We start from the raw sequence: 25,923 nt of genomic DNA, 5'->3' as shown, positions 1-25,923 counted from the left end.
TTTTTGATGTCATGTAAACCAGTTCTTGGTTTGGATATATATATATATATATATATATATATATATATATATATATACACTCATATATATACACATATATATATATACACATATATATATACACACATATATATATATATATATATATATATACACACATATATATATATATATATACACACATATATATATATATATATATATATATATATATATATATATATATATATATATATATATATATATATAAGGATTAACTTAGAAGGGTTTTAAAAAAAGAAGATATTATATCTTAAAAAAGAAATCTTTCTGAAGTATGCACTGATTCAGTTTCAAGCAAATAAAAACAATGAAAGTAGGTCTGAATCGGGTTATGGAAATTACTGTAGGCATTTTGGATAATAGTGTTCTTATCTGTAATGTTTCAAGGTTGATTTTTTTTTTCATCATTTGGCTAATGTAATTTACTTTTTTTCTGTATTGAACAAACTTTTAAAAACGAAAATGAACAAAAAAAAAATAGCAAATTATTCTGATTAAATTTGTGATTTTGCGTTTTAGCGATGGCTGCTTCCTCCATGCCACTGATATTGGTGTCAGGATTAATGCTTTCTCCATTCTCTTTGAAGCAGCCATGGCCAGAAGAAATATTATGTAATAAATATTTGAGTTTCATGGTTTTAATTAATATTTATGCTACATTTAGATTTCGTAATTTAGACTACGTGCAATGTAAATATTAGTTTATGCACAATAACATGAAAAAATAGCACTTAGTTTCATTTTATTGTGTACAATGTTTAGTAGTTTACAATGATGAGTATACTCAGACAGAAATTTTATACTGAACAAAACATCAAGGATAGTAATCTGTTAGTAATATAAAATAAACAAGTCAATATATATTATTATAAAAGTATATATATTGACAGTATCAGAAAAAGAAAACTAGTGTGACTTTTATATTGTTTGATACAGAATACTTTTTTTATAAATAAAATGTTTATATATGATTATTGAATTAATTGCTTTTGGACGAGTTAACTTTTTGAGGTTTGGGTAAGGGAAATTCTGAAAGAGCAGCCAAAGAGTGTACTGAAGATAAGAATTCTGAAACGTGTGCAGGGATAACTTCCTCCTGTATCTTATAGGTGTTACATCTGCTATATGGTCAACACCTTTTGCAGCCTCTGTCATACATAAAATATTAATATATCTATCACACCTTTACCAAAACAAAATTATTAAATATAATTTTATTTTACCTGTTTCCAAAAAAAATATTTTATTTAACCATTTTATTGAAACTTATGATTTTGAAAACCCTGTTACTAAATCATTTTTACTCTATTATTTTAATCATTACACTATGAATGATGAGATTTCTAATGTAGTAAATAATAGCCATTTATGAATATCAGTAGTTATCATTTTAAAATTTTGATTTTGATTTAATTTAATTTCACAAAACAAAACTTTTAGGTTAGGTCTAGTGGTCATATCAGTGGGGTTGGGCAAAAATATCTGATCTGTACTATACTATAGTTAACTATACTATATTATACTTAAAAAAACTGATCCACTTTTACTAAAAGTTCAGGTTCAGTATACTATTTTATGGTTTAGTTTTTAAAAACTGAACTTATAACAGTTTTGGTTCAGTTAACTGTGAGAACTGTATCTACTCTTTTCTCTTCTCTAGTTCCAGTTCAATTGCTCTGTCTTGCTAAGAAAATGTTAATATTAATAAAAGAAAACGTTCAAATAAAAAATTAATAATGAACTAAGACAAAAATTTTTTATCACAAATTTTTATATTTTTTTATCAATAAACATATATTACTTTTTAAATAATATTATTTTAAGTAATAAAAGTAAAATATATTTTTTTAAATTTAATTTTATTAAATGATTAAGTAATATAAATCATAAAAAAAAGACTATATTAAAAAATAATACTTTAAATATATTATATTCTTTAACATATTATTAAATATGTAAAAATATGTTAAAAAAACTTTTAATGATATTAAAATGTGTGTAAGCGCACACTAAAATAACTATTTATTTTAAAAATTAATTTACTTTAAAATAAATATCAATATTATTATTTTTAAATGATAGTATTTTACATACTAAAACTAAAATATATTTTTTAACGTTAAATTTAATTAAATGAATATATAATGAAATATCATAAAAAAATAGTAATGTAGTAAAAATAATTAATATTATATAAATATTATATTATAATAATTAATAAATATTAGTTTAATTTTTACATAATAAAATATAAATAATAAATAATTGATTAATAAAATAATTTTACGAGAAAACAAAATTAATATAAATAAAAAATTAATTTAAAATAAAATAAGTAGATAAAAAGATAAAATAAATTATATACACATATAAAACAAAAAAATATAAATAAAAAATTAAAAAAATAAATATAAAAGTAAAATAATATTCATGACAAAATAAATATAAATAAAAAAATAAAAAATAAATAAATAAATAAATAATAAAATAATTTCCATACACATATAATAATAAAAGAAATATAAATAAAATAGAAAATAATAATATCAAATAATTAAAAAATTAATTTGTAAGACACTTATGAATAAAATAAAATAAATATTAAAATAAATTTCAATTAAAAAGAACGTGTATTGTTATACTATTCAGTTTAAAAACTAGTACAATTCAGTTTAAAATTAGTATAGTTAGTAGTTCAGTTTAAAATTAGTATAGTTAGTAGTTCAGTTTAGTTTATATTGTAGTTTAGTACAATTTAGTATAGTTCAGTTCAGTTTGATAAAACAAAAAACAGTTCAGTTCAGTTTGTCTGAACTGTTTTACAGTTCAGTTTAGACAAATTAGTTTTTAGTTCAGTACAGATTTTAGTAGTACAGTGCATTTTAGTTCTATTTGCCCACCCCTAGCTAGTGTGCAATAATTTTAATGAATATATTCAAATAAAATTTTATAAACAAGAGTTTGATTCCTGATTCATTAATTATTTATCAGTATAAGATTATGTTCGGATGAGCTGATCTGCGAAATATAAAGAGGAGAAAATTTGTAACTAATTATTGTGTTCATATCTAACGATTTCACGATTTTAATAGATGCGCCAGATTGTATTCGTGAAAGTGTAATTTTCAGATAAATGGATGGAGGAAATTTGAAAATAAAAAATATACATTATTGTATTTGTTAGATACAATAAGTGTATAATATATATATATATATATATATATATATATATATATATATATATATATATATATATATATATATATATATATATATATATATATATATATATATATATATATATATATATATATATATATATATATATATATATATATATATATATATATATATATATATATATGAAACAAAATCTTCAAAGAATGCTTCCATCTTACTCATCACAACCTCCAAGCAACAATACTAGCATTATGAAATGCTTCTACAACCAGTTTACAACTACATTTAAACCTAAGCAAGCAACAATCGTCACTGCTGTTTTGTGTCTAATGCTGAAGAAGCTTAAACTTAACATGAAAAACAACCCTCAGAATTTCCTTGTACTGATATGAAGAAGCCTCTACATGCAGCATCAGTGTTATATTTGATAAAACCTATGTGTTTTTGAATTTGAGTTTGAGTTTTTATTTGGTAGCTATGTTTATTTCCAAACATAGAAATTCCACTGACTTATATGTCTGTTCTCCAGCTGGCACACATCAAATTACCATTATTCGGATTCATCCATGTGAGACGAAGTTGTTTGTTTGGTACAAAATTTCAAAGCAGTACTATAGTTACTGTAGAACAAAAATCCAAAATTTTCTTATTCTTCCACAAAAAAATATATTGATATTTTCGTGGCTTGAATTCATAATTATTGCATTCTTCTAAGCATCGCATTCTCTTTCCAAAGACTTCATTTCGTTAAAAACAATAAGACAATCATTTACTTGTCCTCTTTCCCTTTCTAATTACACGAAAATGACTAATAGGTTTGGATGAGATGGTAATTTTAGGAACTGGACATATGTAATAAAATAAATTCTATTAATAATTTTGAACGATTTTGATAATAATTTTAGAAAATAGATTTGAAGTCTATCTCGTTCTTACAAAACCGTTTTATAAAATGAATTTTACACTAATTATATATTATAAACTCGTCTTTATTTTTAATATCGTAATTTTATTAAAAACTTAGAGGTATTGGAAACTTTAATGACAGAATAATATATTCAACATGGAATATTGTACTCTCCTTATTCTGAAAGTATCGATCATTGAAACAAATGTTATAGTTTCTAATTTATAAAAATGCTAACCAAGTTCTCAACAACAAAAAAGATCTTACAACTTCATCATAGATATTCCCCCATTCAAGTCCAAAACATCAAACTCAATGCACCAAAATGAGATTAGTACTCAGTTGATAAGCAAACATGGCATTATATGCAAACTTGCCATTCAGGGCTAGGCACATGCCAATGCATACACACTACAAAATATGATATATATAAATGAAATGCTACTGAGAAGAAAAATATACCTAGAGTTGAAGTTAAAAACAAAAAAAAAAATTCCCCTATTGAGAGTTAAAAACATCAAACGTGCTATAGAATCTTGTACGACAATCCTCTAAATGCGAGTCACAGGAAAGAAAAGTTGAGCAATAGTAACAAGAGTTGTGCATTGTCATTTTGGTTAAAAACAAAGCCATCAATTCAATGCCTGTATGCAAAAACTACCATGATGATCCTCATTCAAATTTTAACATTCATGACAAATAGAAACCATAGTCCTTGAGTCATACCCTATATACTAGTGGAAACATGGTTGACATAATAAGTCACATTCCAACAAAGCAAATAATGTCTCAACACTCCTAAACCGTGACCAAAAAGAAAGGGTCAGACAGGCCTCTGTCTCCGGTTTGTGGACAATGATGATAGAATAATGTTGTGGACATTAAATTTTGGTCCATACCAGAGAAAAAAAAACAGGAAAAAGGAAGAAGTGATAATGTAACAAGGGCTATGATATGACAAGAAGAAAAAAATGAAGAGAATAAAAGTTATTAAATGAGGACCTACACTACTGAGATATTTATGTACCATTATTGATAAAAACAAAGAAGAATAAGGTGAAAAACAAGAATGATATAGTATAAAAGTAATAATCATAATAATAATAATAAGACTTATTATGCATAGGAAGAAAATAAGGAAAAAAAAATGAAGAAATGAAGAGAAAATAATAATAACCCTTATCTTGTTATCTTTTTTCACTTCCATTTTCTACTTGTTTCTGTGGATAATGATGGCTAGTAACATTTAACACATGCGTGTCTATAAAACATTAATATTTTGGATCACACGTACGGTTGAAACCAAACAGGTTGGAGAATGGAGCCACATAAAGTTGAAAGGACATTTTGGCTTCATACTAGGAAGCAAAAGGACAAAAACTTGGAAGTTATTACTACAACACAAGCATGGGTAAAACAGGAACCTAGCTAAAAAACAAAAACACAAAAAGAAAAAAAAAATTCCCCCATTTTTGGTCAACCACTATTTTCTCTCTATTCCACCATGGCTAGGTCATCCATCACTTCATCCATTCGTTCATTCATTCATCTATAAGCAAAAACCACCGACTCAAATTCTTCCTCCCTTCTCATGAGCACGAGCTTGTGAGGAAGAAGAAGCAGACGATGTGGGACTCATGGCAGTCAAAAAAAACTTATCTTTCTCAAAACTCTCTTCCTCATCCATGAAAATCTGTTTGCACCTGCACTCGACGCTGCAGAAGGCCCTGTCCCCTCTTCACACATTCATGTTTAAAGAAGCAGAGAAGAATAAACCCATTTAACGTGTGAATGAAAAAGCATAAAAGATCTTGGCTTTTGTCAGAACAGAAACCAGAGAGAAATGAAGAAGCAGCATGCAGTATTTTAAATAGACTAAAACAAGATCTGGGTTTGAAGAGAAAGTGAAAAAAAGTGTCAGAAAAGAAAGAGAACGTTAAGGTAGGTTTAATAGTAACATTGAAGGACTACTCACTTGTACATGTAGATGTCTTTCCCAGGTAAGAGTCTCTTTCTGCAGAGAAAACATTGATGTAGAAACGTTGGAGAGTGCTGAGAAGCGTTCACTGCAGAAGGAGAGTGTTTGTTCATGCTGCTAAGCACCGTCGTTTTGCTAATCACTTGTGGAGTTTTCTTGCTAGCATTACCTTTCTGTGCTTCTAACACTACACTCAGACCCAGCATCTTTCATTCTACGTTTTCTTTCTCACTCTTTTTCTAGCACTGAGAAAATGGAAAATGGAAGATGATGAATGTTGTGGAGGAGATAGTAGAGAAGTGAAGAAAGAGGGGTCAATGTGGTGGGTCCCATACAGCTACGGAGCAGTAACAAAGATCAATGATTTGACTGCTTTAGCTATTCAACTGCCACGTATCTGTTTTTTTTTTCATTTTCTTATTTCTTTTAGGTTAATGTTGGGTTGAAGGTTTTGTCTGCTAGTGATAATGTTCTGCTTGAAACACTTTTCGCTGATGCATGCATCCATCTATTATTAATAAAAACAATAAAAACATTTTTATCTATTCTTTTTATTTCTTTCACAAATATTATTTATTTTATAACATATGTAAATTTATTTACATTTTCTTCTGTGAATATTTTTCTGTAGTTCCTGTTCTTCCAAAATTTGAAACTACTATTCTTAACTTCTTATATTTATTTTGGAGTATAGCATTTATTTACATAGGTTTTAATAAATTTTTTAAGTTTGGTTGATGAAGTTTGCTTAAGTCAATAATAAAATTAAAATTGGTTTGATTTAATTTAGGTCAAATATTTATAAAATGTTTAATTTGTAAAATTATTATCACGTTACTTTTTATACTTAATGGAATAAAACTTGTATAATATATCACTGTAAAAATGTTTTTTGCATTTAGTGTTAGAAATAGAAAAAAGTTCTAATATTATGATAAAATTTAAAAATTAAAACATATTTAACTCTCTTTAATATAATTATTATTTATTAAGGTGAGTTGGGCCTTAAACTTAAAGATGAGTTGATTAAATTTGCTTCTGTCATTAGTAAAGTTAAAATTGGTTTGGTTCAATTTAGATCAAATATTTTTTCCTTGATTTGATTTATTTTGCAAATTTTTGGATTGATTTATTAAAATTCATTATAATATAAGTTAATTAAATTTTAAGTTTTTGGTAAATTTAAGATATTTTTAATTAAGTTCTTATTAAAAAAATTGTCTATTAAGGATTTAAAATTTTATATTTTTCATTTGAGTTTGTATTTTAGCTTTTCTGTTAAGTAAGTGATATTGCTCTAGTTACTTTGCTTCACATGATATTTAATATTAAAAGACATAATTTTATGATTAATATAACATGTGATTTTTATTGGATAAGGATAAACGAAATCAATGAAGAAAGTAAAATGAAAACATAAATATGGTATTCAAAGAGGGACAAGGTTGCACACCAAAACAAACATGGGATGAGATTGAAAATGTGGTGTGAAAACGAAAATCTGTTGAACGGTGTTAAATGAAACCGAAGAGGAAAGTTAAACAAATACTTAAATACGATGTTGAAAGACTGTAAGACAAGGATGAAGTTTGGTGTAGTATCCATTTGTTAATGTGTGAAAAAATTATGAGCATTTAAGCTTGTCTTTCTTCAAGTTTTAAAATTTGTTGACACCAAAACAGTTAGATAGATAACAAGAATTGTGATACAGAATAATTCTAGAAAAGGGAGATTTTAATAGAGTTTTTAAAACATTTCACAAAGCTCTTTTGAAGTAGTCAAATCATCTGTAATAAATTTTAAACACTTAAAGTATTTCAAAAAGAGTATTTAAGAAAACTTTTAGAAAGAAAACAACTTATATTTATATTGGTTCGTTTCAAACTGAGTTACGTTATGTTATCTTTTAAATACTTTTAAGGAATTTTACTAATCTTGAAATATTATAATACGAGTTTAACCACTTTTAGTTTTACAACTAACTCAACTAGTTAGAACAAGTTTCACAACTCCTGATATAAATTAGTCCAATTGACTAGAGCGTTTAACTCCACTAAGTTAAACTTGCAAGTGTTTGAATTTGCTTATGAATTTGAAAACAACAAAGTATTTTCGAAAATACAAAAACATAACATAACTCTTGTAGAGAGGATATGAATTCAATATAAAGTAGTTCTGAAAACTTGTAAAGAAACTTTTCTTTTTCAAAGGAGTCTTAGACGATACGAGCTTTAAAGAGAAAACAACAACGTGAACGTATGCAAAGATAATTGTTGTGTTTCTTCTCTTCCTGCAATCCTTTTTATATAAACTACGTTGAAAAAGATCGGTTACTTAGAGCTTTGACCTTCTTATAGGGATATAACCTTATAGTATGAAATTAAAAGCTATGTTGCATTTTGCAAAGATAACTTGTACAAATGAGCAGAGCGTAAAGTACTTGAAGAAACATTCTAGAATGTCTTCCTATTTCTAAACGTTATTTTGATTATGATGTAAGCTTTTGAATAAAGGCTTTGTATTGAAATGATCTGCACACAAAAAAAGAGAGTACAATACAATAGACAAAAGAGTACTAATACATACATGCAATAAAGTGTTAGACGATCCTAAACGTTATAGATATTATATGTGTTTTTGGCTTTTAAACACAGTCTATCGAGTAACTTACCGCATTTAAGATATTTTTTTATGTAGAGCGTTTAGTGTTTTGCATTTTTATCCTAAACAGTTTATTTTATTAAATGTTATTTCTTTTAGGTACTTTGTTAAAGATTAAAACAAGGTTTATTTAGATGATTTTATCTTAACAAAAATTAGTTAGAATATAGTGTGACAATCATGTAAATATTTTTGAAGGGGATAGTTCATGTGAAACAAATTATTTTTCATTATTGTAATGAGTCATTTGATGCGTTGGACATTATTCCAAATTATGTCTCAATATCAAATAAACATAAGAAACATATTTTCTGGTTAGTTTGCTGTACGATGGCGGTATCTCCCAATACTGTATTTAAATTTTTATTTTACTTTCCTCTTACTTATTTTTACACTCAGCTAATATGTTTGTTTTCACTTTATTTTCAATCTCTTCTCATGCTTATTATGTTGTTCAACCCAACATTTTCTAGCCTTCCAACACCACATATATATGTTTTAGTATAGTTTTTCTTTTTCGTTGTCATTTCATTTACTCCTATCAAAAAATAAAAGTCATCTATTATCTTAATCACAAAAACTACATCATCTAATCTTAACAACTAAGCATATGACGTGTTAATATTATCCCTATTTGTAGATTAGATAGTTTTAGATTAATATTCCAATATATGTATGAATTAAATAAAGTCACGGAAATATTACTTAACAATAACATAATAAAATTTGATAAATACACTAAATATAAAAGAAGTCATATTGGAAAAATCTTTAATGCTTCTCAAAATGAATATTCAAATTTAAGATATAAGATTTAGTAATTTATAACATTGTATATTCATATTTAAAAATAAACCTGTATAATTTTGAAGAGACAAAGTGAGGGGTGGACCATCCTCACCTCAATCCTCTTTTGTCCATTTCACATAAATAACATAGTACATATGGGTTATGTTATATATTTTATCTATTAAAAAAATAGAATGAGACAAAAAGTTATAAATGTGATTAACTTTTTTATTTTTACCACCAACAAAACGAGTTCACTTATTACATTTTGTTCTATTTTTGAAAAAAATAACATTAACATTATTTATTATAATTATTATTAGAACATGAATCATTTATAGTTGGAATGGAGAATTGTTGAGAAAGTTTTAAATTGATTTTGGTTAATTTTATTGAAGTGAGAGGCTAAAATAACAGTGACATGAATATTTGGTTAAATTAAATTGTTGTGCAATGTGGGACCGATGTTGAATGTTCATACAATAATCACACAGCTGCTACAATAAATTACGTACCAAAAATTAATTGTGCAATAAATTGGACCACGGATGTGTGGAGAATGTTCAATTTCAAAATCATTAGAATAAGAATTTAAATTTTATTTTATGAAAAATAACACTAGTTTCTCACATTAGATAATTAGTTTAATTGTAACATCTTCATATTGTGTTAGTATTACTCAAGTAGTCTTAATATTAATAAAAATACATTTTAAAATACCTGTTTGACATTCTTTCTTTTATTTCGAATGACGGTTCTAGAAGATATTTTTGTATTCAAGTATTTTTGAATTTAAAAATATTTTTCAAAATATTTATTCTTGATTTTTTTATTATAAATTGAATGTTTTAAAATATAAAATATTTTTTACTCAGAAATATTATTTTTTATACTTCAGATTAGATGTTTTGAAAGATATGTTACGAATCCAAAAATATATCAGAATATTTAATCTGAAAAATATTAAAATTAAGGAAGTGTGTGATTTTTATTATATCTTTAATTAGGAATATTTTGGAGAGTAAACTTTTATTGGGGTGCAGAAAAAAGAAATAGAAAAGTGTAGGAAGAATACCCAGTTTTTGATGGACCCTTCGTGGGCTAACTGTTCTGCTGGTGTGGTAAATAAAGCAGAGTTTTTAATCTGCACCCTCTTTTTTTATTTCAACATGGATCTCATTTTTCTTTTTGTTTTGACAAAAAAATAGTCCTAGCAGAAAATATGTTTGAGAAGAAAATCACATTACATTTTATATTTATTAGAATTTACACTTCCAACAAAACCAAGCACACTTTTTATCTTGTGTAATTGATTTCAAAAATAAAATATGTACTACATTGGAAGTCTAAGTATAAAATAGGCTTACCGTGAAGGTCATACATAATAGGACAATTATTCATCAAGACAATGAAAATCATGTTAAAATATTTGTATCAATTGTTAATACATTTCTTTTAATTCTTGTCTCCTCTTCTTTACTTTTTTACTTTCTAAAAAAATAACTAAATTCAAGAAAAACATAGTTTAATGACAGAATTTGTATCATGTAAAAAAATCCCAAAATAAATAATATTATATAAAAATTAAAAAAATAACTTGTTGCCATCAAAATAAATAATATTAAATAAAACAAAAATCACAATATAAAGAAATTTAAGAACAAGTCACCTAGGATAAATATAATTGAAGTAAAGATCGTTCATGTAAATACTATGTAAAATAAATAAACTACAAGAAGTCGTACATACAACAAATTTCTATATGAGAAAAGAAATCATAACTAATGTATGGAAGCATGACTATTATTAAAAAGAATAAAAGTTAAACCTGCAAGCATATATGTTAAAAAAATATTAGTACAAAGTCATACATAAAAACATGACTTTTTTTAAAAGAAAAATTTGTGTATCTTAGCCTATAAGATTATAGAAAATTGTGTTTTAGAATTAATAGTCTCTTTAAAATAACAAGACTCAATTATTTTAATATTAAAAGTTGATAGTATAAATATAATTTTATAAACAAATTTTGTTATCTTAAAACACACATTCTTTTTAGAAATCTTTTCTCAGAATTCTTTAAGATATTTCACAAATCGTTCATCATTTTGAAGATCGTAAACCGTAGGATCTCTCTTGGTGATGAACTTATCAAGATCATCTGATCAGTTTCTTCAATAGAGTAAGTTGATTTTCAATTTCCTTCTTAGTCAGTTGGTCCTTTTTAAGCATGTGGTTTTTGATCAATTCACATGTAGTGTTTATGTTCATTTTATTAGTATTTGTTGATCAATGGTCTTAATAATATATCTTGATCGTCTTTGCGTTATTCATAGGAACAAATTGTGCTACTTGTGTGTGTAGGAGTGTTTTAGAGGTCATTGAGTCATAGGGAAGTTTAGTTGCTTTAGTGTGCGTGAATTGTATAATTTTAATTGAAATTGGTATGTTGTTGAATCTGATTGATGTTTGTGTTGAATTGAATGGTATGACTTATTGATTGAAATGAGATTTTGGTTTGTGTTTTGATTGTTGTGATTGGGAGAACTGAAGAGCTACGAAATTGTACAAATTGGTATGAATTTGATGTATAAAAATTATGTTGACCCACTTCTCTGGAAAAAGAATATTAATTTGAACAATTGATCATGTTTCATTTCACTTAAATCACAAATCTAAGGGTGTTAAAATATGGCATGGCGCTGAGCGGTATTGGTGTGGCACTAAGCGCAAGCTTGTTGTGTAAATCTGGAAGCACTTTTGCTCCAAACCATTGAGTGCCCCTTTTCACTGCTAAGCGACCATTTTTGCGAATGTTTTGATGTTGAGCGGTGGTAGGACACTGTTGAGCGCCATATTACATGTAGGTTTGGAACAATTTTAGTTCTAGGATCTTGAGCGGCAAGGTGTCGTTGAACATGACATTTTGCGAGAAGAATGACGCTGGGCAAAAGAACTGTCATTGAACGCCACCTTTGTGAGAGAGGTTTCACACTTAGTGCCACCTCTGAGTGTCAGTTTATATACTTGTTTTGTTTCTTCTTTTTGGCTGTTTGGTACTGATATGTATAATCATTGATTTTTGCTTGCGAGTGTTATAATTGTATGATTGTATATGAGGATCTTTGTTATGATTATGTGTGATATGATTGTTGAGAGAATTTCAAAGACAAATTGTGTGATGGTGATGTTGAGTGCTTTGACATATGGGAGTTTAGAAAGGATGTATTATGATATACTATCAGTCATTCAACTCATATAGAGATGAATGTGGTGGGAGAGAGAATGAGAGGAGGTCTTAGCCTTGGACTTTTGGTCTTAGGTATGAAAAGATTAATCTCGTGAGGAGTAAGGTGATAATGCCTGTGTTTATGACTTTGTAGAGCATAAATACCACTACGAGAGTCACCTTTAATGAAGCCCTATGTCAAAGTACATATCCAAATGATTGAGTCTAAAGTCAATTGTATGTATGTTTTTATACGAGTATCAATACTTTATAAATGTTGAACTAGTATTTGATATGATTCAATTGTCTTATGATATTTTATTTTGCACACTAGCTTATTTTGTTTTCTTCTCTTTTGTGTTTTGTTTTTCTTTTACAATAATCACCTCTCAGTGTGGGCAGAGGAGTTTGGTGTTGACATGCCTTTAGTGGAGGGCGAGGATGATGCAAAGTGATTGTTTAAGTTTTAACTAGTAGCTAATTGTATAAAAGTTTCCTGTCTTTGGAAAAACTTGTGTAGTTTTATGTGTTTTTGCACATATGTTATTATGATTATTAAATGGATAACTTATTAATATTTTAGATGATTTGTATTTATCTATTGTGTATTGTCAAAATTTATAATATTTTATTTAGAAGTTATGTACTATGTTACACAATTTATTCACATTTTTTTTAATTTTATCCATTTATTTTTATAAACATTTAGGATAATTATATCAGTTTGGTACATTTTCTAAGATAGAAAACAAATATGTTGCATCTTCATGGTCTCCAAGTTTAAGAGATTATAAGTAAGTACGGAAGCTTGTATAAGAACTATATTTGTGACAACAATAAATACAGCCTGACGCACAATATGAAAATCACAAACTGGTGAAAAAGTTTGTTAAAAAGATACAGATTTTTAATATTTTTCTTTATTTATTTAGATATTCTTTAAAAGCAAAACCATAACGAATTTATAGATAATATTATCAAACACAACGATCACAATTAAATTTAAAATATTAAACTCTTTGATTTTATAAACTCTATTTCCTTTTAATATTTGACCAAGTCCAATCGTTTTTAGAGTAGATTGATTTTTAAATTTGAAACAAAAAAATTCTTAGTAATGCAAATTTACAAATCACAAATAGAAAGCAAACAGTCAAATAAAGATTAGAAATGGAGAAAGGTAACAAAGTACCAACAATAAAATAATGTCCACGATGTTATTGGTGGAGGTAAAATGTCTAAATACTGTGAAACCTACCTTTTCAGTGCTCCTTTCCAAATAAAAAAAGAAAGTGATGAACTTTATGTTATTCATTTTTCTTATAAATTTTTTTACTAAGGACATTTATTAATATTCCTACTAAATAACTAAAAAAATTTAATTTATATTTCATTGTTAAGAATAAAGCAACCTAAAGATTATATGATGAGGTATTTTTTATAAGGCATGCATATGAAATTTAAGAGATATTTAAGAAGTGAATAAGGCTTGTTGTGTTGTTACTTTGTTGGCGTTTTGTTGTAAGCAGGAATGTTGGACCAAGTTATATCCAATAACTTTATAGGTTAATGATGATGATCATGGTTGTTCTGTTGAAATGAGTTGAGTAGTAACTAATCAAGGAAAGTGGTGATCCCAGAAGAAAAAGAAAAAGAAAAGTTGTTTTGATTTTATTTATGAGTGTGTGGGACATAAAATAGGTGGCAGTTAGCCAGTTAGGTTCCCCTTGACAAGTAACAAAAAGTTGCCCTAGCTTTCGGCTGTCCTCAAAGTGGGGCTATTAGTAGCTGAATTATAGATTAACCATTCCTTCATTTTTTTATCATTTAGCTTTGGCCATTTCTTATATATTTATATCTAGACAAAGCAAAAAAGTCATATTTACTAATCCATTCATATTTCATAAGTTAAGAACTACTATATAGTGATAGGTAGTTATTCCAAAATATGCCTGTTGCTTACAAATTGGTACATTTCTGCCAAACTTGTTCGCATATGTCTATGTCCTGTCTATTCCATTGGAAGTGATGTATTGGTGGGGAAGAGGAGACATGTCATTACATTAGGGAGTTACATTAAAAAAATATTTCTTTTTTTCTATAACATTTTTTCAGCAAAAAAAATAAATTAACATGACACTTTTTTACGTTCATTTGACATATAATATAAAGATAAAATAATTATAAAAGTATAAAATTTTGTATTTTTTAAAAAAAAAAGAAAGAAAAATAATTCTTTAACATTCATAATTTTTTTATATTCATTTGATACTACCATATCTTACTTTTTACTCTCTTTTTTTGTGAGAAAATACAAAAATTTACATTTTTGTGACCATTTTACTCTTATATTCTGTGTCAAATGAATGTAAGAGTGTGTCATGATACCGTTACTTAAGAAGAAAATAAAAAGTAAAGAATGATAATGTCAAATGAATGTAAAAAAAATTATGTGTCAAAGAATCATTTTTCTTTCTCATCTAACTTATTCAATGAGTAATGATTATTTGACACGCTTAAATTTCTTACATTTATTTGATATTATCCTTATTTACTTTTTACTCTCTTCTTTTTTAAAACAATACAAAAGTTTACACTTTTATGACATTTATTTGATACTATCCTTATTTACTTTTTACTCTCTTCTTTTTTAAAACAATACAAAAGTTTACACTTTTATGACTATTTTATCTTTTGCAGTAAATGAATGTAAAAATATGTAATGCTACCATTACTCCTGTTCAAATTCACACTAATTGTTCCACTTTTTTCCTCGATATTAATTATAAACTCATTATTCTTTCACCTTCTGATAAAAAAAAATCATTCTCTCTAACTTAGAATTTGGGACTTAGGAGCTATATAATGCACAGATACCAGAAAAATGTACAGAGTTCTTAAAAACATGAAAAATATATTTATGCATGTATTTGTGATTGACAGACATACATGACACAGATTGAATTATCTGTAAGTTAAGGTTTTCCACAAAACAACACTAAATATAAAATCTCACAAAAGTACAAAGAAATGACATAGGAAAATGATTTTTCGTTTCATAAGAAACCAAAGTACCCTAATATTCCTCTTGCCATGTGTCCCTGCACATGCATACTTCCTCCTAGCTATAACACATGCAAGCACATGCTTAAACCTTCACAGAATAGGGCATCCACCCCAAACAACTCATGCATATCCTACTCGTTTTCAACGAGGTCCAAATTTACTTTTCTCCCAACACTTGTATGCATATGCACCAATTACGTACACTATCTTAAGTTTTATCATATTCAGTCTTCTACTATCAAAATCCTGCTTTTCTCACTGCTTTTTCTTTTACTCAAGAATTTTTACGCGTTATTAGCTAAAGAATTTCCATGAGAACTGTTCATTCAATGTATTGATATATATATATATATATATATATATATATATATATATATAATTGGTTTGTGAAAGCTTATTCCATTAATTTCTCTTGTGGTTTCACATGGATCATATTATGGAATAGAAGATTAATCTGTGTCAAAATATCAGACCATTTTGAATTATAAAAATGAACAGAGGTTACATAATTTTCTTCACTGGTAACTTGTGCTTAAAATGTAACTTGATGATTATGTTTACTGATACAGATACCATTGAAAGAAGAATTGAAATTACATGAATATGTCTTATACTAATCATCAGTAATCAGATAACCCTACTATTACAATTTGCAGCAACGTCACCAACTATAGCTTGGCAAGGGGGGAAAAGTAGAAGAAAATATATTGGTTATGCAAAAACATATACAAAAGCATAATCACAATAAAAAGAAGTAATAGAGTGTAGTCAAGATTCTTAACATTTGGTCCTTCCACTGGTGTCATGATTCTGGCTTGTATATTCCCCTGATGCAATTGGGTGTAGCAAGAAGCATCACTTTAGGGATCTGTTCTTCTCATTGAGAAAGACAAGACCTTCTTCACATTTGACTAGTGTTTGGTCTCCATGTTCCGTTGTGTCACATGAAGTCTTTCCCACCAAGCTTTTTGCCTTCAAGGACTCCCTTTCCCAATCTGTGTTGTATACCACAACTAGAATAGAGACCACACATGCTATCTGTGCTGCCAACAGCCCATAGCAAAGACCCACCAACCCTAGTCTCCAAAAAAATGCCATCACTATAGCCACTGGTGCCCCCACCAAGTAAAATGAATAGAAATTTATCCCTGCCCCAACACCAGGCCTAGCACTTCCCCTAAGGATTCCACAGCTTGTGGTTTGAGGACAGTTTGCTAACTCACAAATCCCAATTATGGGTAAAACACTCATGGTAAGTTCCAACACCTCACTATCACTGGTGAAAACCCTCCCCCATCTCTCTCTCCCTAATGTGGTCCATAACAAACCCAATATTGAACTTGCAAGAGCCATTCCTACTGCCACAATTGTTGACAACCTTGCCCTCTCGGGTTGACCCGCCCCGAGTTCATTCCCCACTCTTGTTGACACTGAAGCACTCAGTGCTGTTGGTAAAGTGTACATAAGAGACGTGGTTTGAATTACTATGCCAGCGGTGGCTAAGGCTACTCGCGGATTGTAAAGGTAGCCTGCTAGAATTGTCATGAACTCGTACCACCACCATTCCAAGCACACTCCTAAGCAACTCTGAATTGAAAACCTTATCAGTGTGCCCCACTCTTTGCCTAACGAGGTTGTTGTTGTTGTTACTGTTGTGGAACTGATAAGACTGGTTAAGTTTTGGTCTTGTTGTCGTGATGACAAGGGACGAGATATTAATAAAGGCATGGAAAGTGACCCCTTTGAGACGCGCATGTAGAGCATGTATGATAGGAGGAAGAAAAGGGTGTTGAAGTTGGCAACAAAAGCTGACATAGCAATCCCGGGTACACCAAGGTGGAGTTTGAAGGTGAAAAAAGTCACGACAGGGATGTGTATGAGAATGGACAGCAAGGTGCACCACAGTAGAGGCCATGTTGTCCCTTTGCTACGTAAATAGATTCGAATTGGGTGAAGGAAGCTGTTGGCAATGAGGTCTGGGATGGAGAAGCGGCAATAGATGCTTGCGACTTTGGTTATCTCAGGGTTCTGCTGAAGCCATAGCATCAGAGGCTCCAGCTTCAGCCACAGGAAACAAATGGGCAGTGAAGCTGCCAGTAACATGAAAATTGTCCTTTGTAAAGTTAGAGAGACCAAACACAAGTTTCTTGAACCAAAGGCTTGCGTGCAAAGAGGTTCCATTCCCATGGCTAAACCTGAGAGGACAGAGAAACCAGTTATGTTGGTGAAGCCTATGGCCAAAGCACCACCGGCTAACTCAAGGCTTCCCAACCTTCCCATGCACACAACTAACACCATGTTTTTGATGTATCCGACAAGGCTCATTGCTGCTATTGGAACTCCTATGTCCCCCATTCTCTTTAACTCATCCACTACCTACCAAACATAACACAAGGAAATTAATGCCATTCTATAGCTATGCTTAATTGCACTGTAATAAAAGCTTTATGATATGCTGACAGAGAAACAATACAAGTGAAGGAGTGAAAATCATGGAAGAGAGTGAAAGCTTCTGAAAACATATATGTGAGGTCTCGTTCGTACCTCAGCAGTTGTCGGGTATGTCTTTTGGGGTTTCTCCTCCGCAACCATCTTAGACATTTGGTTTTTTCTCTTTCTTGTTTCTGTGTGGTGTGAGACAGTAGTATATGATAAAGAGAAACAGTATTAATGAAATATCGGGTGCCTTTTTTCTCCTCAAAGAAAACACTCATCCAAGTACAAAGTGAAGGGGACAAGAGGGAGAGAAGTGAGGGAACAAGAAACTTGGGTGTGAGAATGAGGAGTAAGCTGAGAAACCTTTATATAAGGGTTGGAGATGGTGGGGTATGTAGCATGGTTGATTCTTTAGAATTTAAAAAGCAATATTACATTATTGATGATTCTTATCATCATCAATAGAAAATAATTTCAGAGGCCAACACCCTTCAACTATACATCTCTGTACAGAAATGTTAAGATGTTACCTCAAAAGTTTATACTTTAAAAGAAGGTCCTAAAAAGCTTATAATCTTGCTTGTGACTTCCACATGATAGTCAAAATCAAAGAGAAACTAAAGTGAAATTTTAATGTACTGTTTTTGCAGATAGAGAAACACGCAAACAAGAAAAACTCTGCATAAAGACGGATCCTATATTATATCTACTTTCATAACATCTTATGTTTTTATTATAAGTAATATTAGACAATTTAAAAATTTATGAAATTTCATGATGACCATTTTCACATAAATTCCACATCATCTTAGCCATCATATATATACTGGTGTGGAATCGGCTATATTGAGATTATGTCACCTTAACTAAAAATCAAAACCTCATGTTGAGTTTTATCTATATTTAAACTATGACTTTTTATAGTTAAGAGTATAAGAGTTCAATATAAAGTGATATATATATCCTGTAGAATATACTGCGTATAGAAGAGTAAAAAAGCATAAAGAGCTTATTTAACCCGTGCGGTATATGCATTAATCAAGTGATACCAGAAACCTTCTTTCTTTACTGCTCCTATTTTGTCATTTCCCATATATGTAGAAGCATAGACACCTTCTCTACCCCATAAGAAATGCATATATGTTGTATTACCAGAAATTTCATCTCCACGTTTAAAAAGAAGCTATTTATTGTGCATGTGAGTCAGACTACTGCTATTATAGCTCTACTGAGGTCACAGTTGACGTGTTTCGATGCTGATACAATCCATTATATGATTTTGGGAAATAACACATCTGGCTTTCTTCACATCTACTCCCTCTCTCATTCCTTTTCATTTCTCATGCACAGACGTTAAGAATGTGATAAGTGTTTGATTTTCTTAATGTTCTCTATTATTACTGTTTATTAATTTAAATGAGATTTATAAACAGTAAAAGTGGTAATAGTTTGTACTTTCACATTTGCTTAACAAGAAGTTTAATACTTATATATTACTGTCCATAGAATAAGTGCTAAGTTAGTCCATGTTAACTTTCTTCTATAACACTACTTATCAATGAAAAAAAAACTCTTGAATATCAATAACTTCATGTTATAAATATTTACTTTGAAATCAAGTTTACTGATAAATGTGAATTTAGGTAAGAGGGTTTTTAACAAATTAATTCAATAATTAAAATTATAAAGTGAATGCAAAAAGGATATAATTAGTAACCCATGTCTTGAATTTGAAATCTGACAGATAAAAATATAATTTTGTAGAAAATTGTGATAGATAAAAGAGAATGGATGAAAGAATAACTAAAGAATATGCCAACAAGAGTTTAGATAGAAATTAAGGAATTAAAAAATTGAGTATAATTGTCACTAAGAAAATATCATATAATTCAACAATTAGATTTCTTAAATTCTTTTTATAAATAAAAAATGTTAAAAATATTAAGTATATACTGTGAACCTCTTTTTTCTCTATGCATGTAGTGATCTGTTCATAACCTAAATTTATACTCACTTTCCACTTCATAACCTAAATTTATACTCACTTTACACCTTTCTCTTTTTTCCAGTCCTTTTCTTTTTATGTCTCACATCACATCTATTATTATTTTTCCTCCCATTTGTCTCTTCATCCAACAGAATTTTTTTATATCGCAGGACGTGTTTTTGTACTCCGAGAAATGATAAACGTGAAAAGATAAATCGATTAAGAAAAAGTCGAGTCTTGTTTCTCATTTGTTTTTCACACTTTTCGGTACGAAATACATAGATTAGCATAATTACAGTTTTCCAGGTTGTCTGTTTAACTGTAGATTTGATTTCTGATCAACATATTCATACACGAAAATACATTTTATTTATCACTCTAACTTGACCTAATTAAGACTGCTACATATAATTAAGACCTCAAATGATTGCTTACACTGTTGTGTGTGTGTATATATATATATATATATATATATATATATATATATATATATATATATATATATATATATATATATTTTTATTGAGAGAAGAGAAGACTTTGGGAGAATGGGGTTGCAGAATTTGTTAGTATAAGGTCATATCAGTAAGCTATGAGGAGTAGGGCCTCTGAAGCTAACAGCATTAGGGTTTTGGGGCCTTGGGTTCACATCAGAAAACTGACTCTAATGAAATTAGATTGTATCGTAAGCAAAAAATTGCCTTTTATCACATGTTGGCACCAAGATATTTTTGACATAGATCCAAAATCTCAGAACTGCTGAAACGTCTTTACCATTTCAGCACGCACCTTGTCCACAAAAGTTACTACACCCACCTAGTAATTCGTATTGTACACCCTTAGCTCCCACCATTTACGCTGCCAGCGACTACTTGGTACGTATTTCTGTACATGTTTTTTTCCCTTTAACTTCTTCCATGCACATCCTACACGTACACACATATTCCTTAGGATTCAATCTACGACAGGGACAGGTGGTTTTACACCAATGAAGGCATTATTATAGAACGTGGGCGGTGACTAGTGGAGTGGTCGAGCTTTTGATACATAAGTATAACCGAAGCATGTCGTGCTTATTTTAAGCTGCATGGCTAGTCAAGCATGCATTATTCTTACTCTTTATGACCACATTGTTGAACCGTGACAAATTCATTCTCTTCAAATTAGGCGTGGGATTAAAGTGCTTCCTATACCTTTCAAACTCCATCACAACGCTTCTTTATTAGACCTTTAACTATCTCTCTTTCATACTTAGCATCACTCAAACTTCTCTGTAATTCAATGTTTATCCATTGCCACCCAAAAAGTGCTCCTTACCTTGTCAAACATTCTGACTTCGACCAATTACAAACAATTAATCTCTGCACCCTTTCAACTATTCCTGTCTCCGTTTTCTGAACCAATTCCCTTTAATTATGAGTTCTATAGCTTGTTTCACCCCCCCTCCTAGCTACTACCTACAAGGATCTTTTATGGAAAATTAAACTTATCAGGTTCACACTGTGTATCTTCTTCTTAGATCTATCGCATCATTACTCTCTAGATTGCTACTTCACTTTTACTCACACCTAACCACCCAATTCAGATAGTGCTTTCTTAGTTTCACAGTGCATTGTCTAACGTATGTAATTCAAAATCCTTATAAATCATCTCACCTTCATTAATCTATATTTGTATCTATAAATGTTACCTTTTACTGTTGTGTTTCGAGTTTAACAAGAAACAGAAAAAAAACACGAGGTAATGTGACAAGAAGTAAGAACAATTAGCTAGTATTAGTACGAACAGTTAGCTGTATTCTGGTATCACACAGTTGTGATGATGTTTATAAATCGGGACCATAATCAGAGAGGATAAAGTTATTATTCTGCCTGAATTCGTTGATCCTGTATTTGATTTTTATTTATAAATATATTAATGAAAAAACCGTTTTTTAATTCTTCTTTAGATAAACGTTTCCTCTATAGATGGTCCTTTTTGCTAATTATGTGTTGAGTTTTTCTAAAGAGAGAAAAAAAACAAATGAAAAGCCGTAACATGGGGTAATGTGACAAGTAAGAAACAGTTAGCTAGTGTTAATAAAAAGAACAAGTTGTGGTTATATTTATAAATTATAATAAAATAATCAAAAAGGCAAAAAATTATTCAGCCGAAACTCATTGATCCTGTCTCTAATTGTTATTGATAAATGTATTATAAGAAGATCCTTTTTTTTATTATTTCTTCTTTAAATGAATTGTTCTAGTAAAATTGTTATCCTTTTCGTTAATCATGTCTTGAGTTATACAAAAATAAAGATAAAGGAAAAACCCTAAGATGGGTTGACAGCAAGTGGGAACAGTTAACTAGTCTGCTATCATATAAAGGAGAGCCAAGTTGTGAGATATAATCAGACGGCATACAGAATTATTCTGTCTAAATTCATAGATATAATTTTTTTCTAATAAATACATCTCCCTAAGCAGACCATATATACAGTGAATTCCAGAACACAGTGTCTGAGTATGGCAGTGGCTAGGTTTAGCTGTTCAAATCAAAGAGCAAATAATGCTAAAGTTCTTACTTATTTTCATCACTTTCAAGTTAACATCTTTTAGCACAGAAACACGATATTTCCTCTGTGCAATGTTGTGTTAACTAGTGTGTGTAATATTAGAGACTAATTACTGTTATTACTGATTGTCACACTTAAATGGAACCATGCATGTGCGATGTAGTTACACCAAATGCAGAGGGAACCATCCTGAACTGTTAGGAACCCCACAGAAAAATAATCTTGTCGAGAGTTTGCATCTCTGGCAACTTTTAATCTGTAATGTGCGATATTAAGATGGGATTTTATACCTTCCTAGGGCAATGTGATGTTAACATTTATGATGTATGCATGGAGTGGTTGTTAGGAAGGAATAATAACGAATCCAAGTGTCACATCCCTCATGGTTTTTGAATATGTAGTTGTACTGAACGTGGTGACCTATTCGGTCCCAAAATCTTGGTCATTGTATTGAAAAATTCGAACAACCGACATCTTCTGTTTTCTCATCACCATGAATGACAAGGAGCGCACGTTTAAGCTTCCAATTGAATCATCGCTTCAGGATTTGGTAAAGAGAGATATGTCTATCTCACCTGTAACCAATTACATTATATATGGGGGCCTATCTCATTATACCATTACCCCAGTTTAAAGATAGTTAGATATTATCTACCACCATATTGCTTCTTCTTGTTGTTGCTTATATATATATATATATATATATATATATATATATATATATATATATATATATATATATATATATATATATATATAGATACATATATAGATATAGATGCTGCTATGCTCCACTTGCTTCTTCATTGCTTTTTGGATTGTCTTCTTCTGTTCATCTGTTTTAAAGGTAAAGGGTATGTTCATGGTATACCATATATGTGCAAGCCTGCGTAGAATGCATGTATGGTGATAACCTCATAAGTGAAGCAGAGAATAAACCTACCCTATACCTAGTGTTCTATTTTTCTTCGTCTGGGTAAATTCATGTATAAAATAAAATTTTCTCTTTATTGTATTCAAAATTCATCTTTGAAAACATTGGTTAATTAAGTTAAAATCATTATGAGAAAATCGGTGTATCTATCCCTTGAAGTAAATACCAACTCATGAGAATCTACCTTTAGACTTCAAGATTATAAGAAATATATTTTAAGTACAGTTCAATTTTATAAAAGCAGTTTGTAAATTGAAATATACATTCATTTATATATCGTAAATTTAGTTTATCTTTAATTAATAATAAGACATATATATAAAAGTATGAGAATAAACATTAATAAATAATTTAATAACAGACGATTTTATAAATCAAAATAAACAATAAATTTTATTAAATTAAATTTTGAATGTGTCTGACACTATCTTAAAATATGACTCAAACATTGACTTATAAATAAATTTTATACTTATTCATTATAAACTCATCTTATCTCTTTCTAATATAAAATCTACAAAGCCATTTTAACACATCAAGTTTTAGAACAGCAGTTACAAAGATTGGAGCACAAGGGAGACAGAAAAGATGAACATGTAGCTCCATTATTTAAACAAGTGGTTCAATCAATTGACAGCACTTAGTAGTTTTTTATTATTGTAATTATTGGTTATCTTTTATAAAACAATATTCAGAATATTAACCCGTGACAAAAAAAAAAGTTTTAATTAAGTTCCAAAAGAAGCATTAAAGAGATTTGTGGGATCTTGTGGTAATAATATGTGGCAAGTGAGGGTGTGGGTCCACATGTTTGACATTTTGTCAGAAGATATATCAGAAATTCGCTTTGTTGTGCTAAGTCAAAATGATAATTATTTGTAAGACAAACTGAAAACTCTATGATGGGAAAACATGGTGGATGGAATATCCTTCTCATAGATTATCCACATTGTTCGGTCTCTCTCTTCAGGTACCTTAAAGCTACAGGAATATTGTTGACTCAAAATACGAATATTGGAATGCCATACCTTTTTACCATGTCTGCGTTATTGTCTCCTTCAAACCTTACTCTCTGTCGCATCAAGTGTTTATACGCATTAATTTCACCACTAATAATCAAAATCAATTGCTTTCGTATGCTCACTTAGATGTATAATGATTAGTTGTTAAGGTTAATTACACATGTCTCACATATAAACTTCTTAATTATGACATTTTATACAGAATTGTATATCTAATTTTAAGTTAATATATGATTCTTTTGGTGATCTGGCTTGATTATTTATAATAAACAACAAAAGTTAATTAAGAAAGGGATAATGGTATTTGACAAAAAAAATTTGACAAGATTTTAACGTCATTTACGTGTCATTCTGTGATTGGTTCATGTTGGTGTTTATGATTATTATTATAGATAATGATACTTTGACAACATTTTTTTGACAACATTTTAACATCATCTACGTATCATTCTCTGATTGGTCCAAAATTACTCCACAATCAATAATAATAATCATAAACACCAACATAAACCAATTACAGAATGACACGTAGATAGTGTTAAAATGTTGTCAAAAAAATGTTGTCAAAAAAATGTTGTCAAAGTATCATTATCCTATTATTATTGATTATGGAGTAGTTTTGGATAAATCAGAGAATAACACGTAAATGATGTTAAAATATTGTTAAAGTATCATTATCTTTAAGAAAGTGAGAATTAATGGTTGAGTCGGTTTAAAGTTAAAGAGATGACTTGGAACTTGAACTATATTTATTATATATTTGGTAACCTTTGATTGGCTAAGTTTTTAGATTAAAGAAACAGTTGGACCAATAACTTTTGGCACCCCATTTGTATTGAGAAAAATGTCTGAGATCCTCTTTTAGAACTCTACAATGAAAACAGAATAAACATACATAGATTAAACAAGATTTAACAATTAATGTGATTACCTTTTTGAGAAATAGAACTTAAAAAAATAGATACAACAAGAAAATTTGCTATTATTAACAATTAACATTCATAAAAAAAAATATATGAAAAATATTGTATATAATTAATTATGACCAACAAAAAATGTGTGTAATAAAGTTAATCGTGAGAAGCATTATTAAATAATTTTTTTGTAAGTTTTTATTTGAATTTTTTTAATATTTTAT

At 29.0% G+C, this 25,923-nt stretch overlaps 2 protein-coding genes across 2 annotated transcripts; both read right to left on the bottom strand.

The window, feature by feature from the left end:
- Nucleotides 1-5,395: 5,395 nt before the first annotated feature.
- LOC108321120 (FCS-Like Zinc finger 15) lies at nucleotides 5,396-6,368 on the bottom strand. The gene is made up of 2 exons (XM_017552768.2): nucleotides 6,105-6,368; nucleotides 5,396-5,865 (listed from the first exon to the last, which is right to left on the bottom strand). Exons 1-2 carry the CDS (start codon nucleotides 6,311-6,313, stop codon nucleotides 5,700-5,702), a joined length of 375 nt encoding a protein of 124 aa, XP_017408257.1. The 5' UTR covers nucleotides 6,314-6,368; the 3' UTR covers nucleotides 5,396-5,699.
- A 10,041-nt stretch (nucleotides 6,369-16,409) lies between these two features.
- Nucleotides 16,410-18,606, bottom strand: LOC108321069 (protein DETOXIFICATION 55). The gene is made up of 2 exons (XM_052876757.1): nucleotides 18,397-18,606; nucleotides 16,410-18,228 (listed from the first exon to the last, which is right to left on the bottom strand). The coding sequence occupies exons 1-2, from the start codon at nucleotides 18,451-18,453 to the stop codon at nucleotides 16,708-16,710; spliced, it is 1,578 nt and encodes a 525-aa protein (XP_052732717.1). The 5' UTR covers nucleotides 18,454-18,606; the 3' UTR covers nucleotides 16,410-16,707.
- Nucleotides 18,607-25,923: the final 7,317 nt, after the last annotated feature.

This window comes from Vigna angularis, chromosome 4 (genome assembly GCF_016808095.1).
Source record: "Vigna angularis cultivar LongXiaoDou No.4 chromosome 4, ASM1680809v1, whole genome shotgun sequence".
NCBI classification, from domain to species: Eukaryota; Viridiplantae; Streptophyta; class Magnoliopsida; order Fabales; family Fabaceae; genus Vigna; species Vigna angularis.
This window is presented reverse-complemented; position numbering and strand designations above follow the sequence as displayed.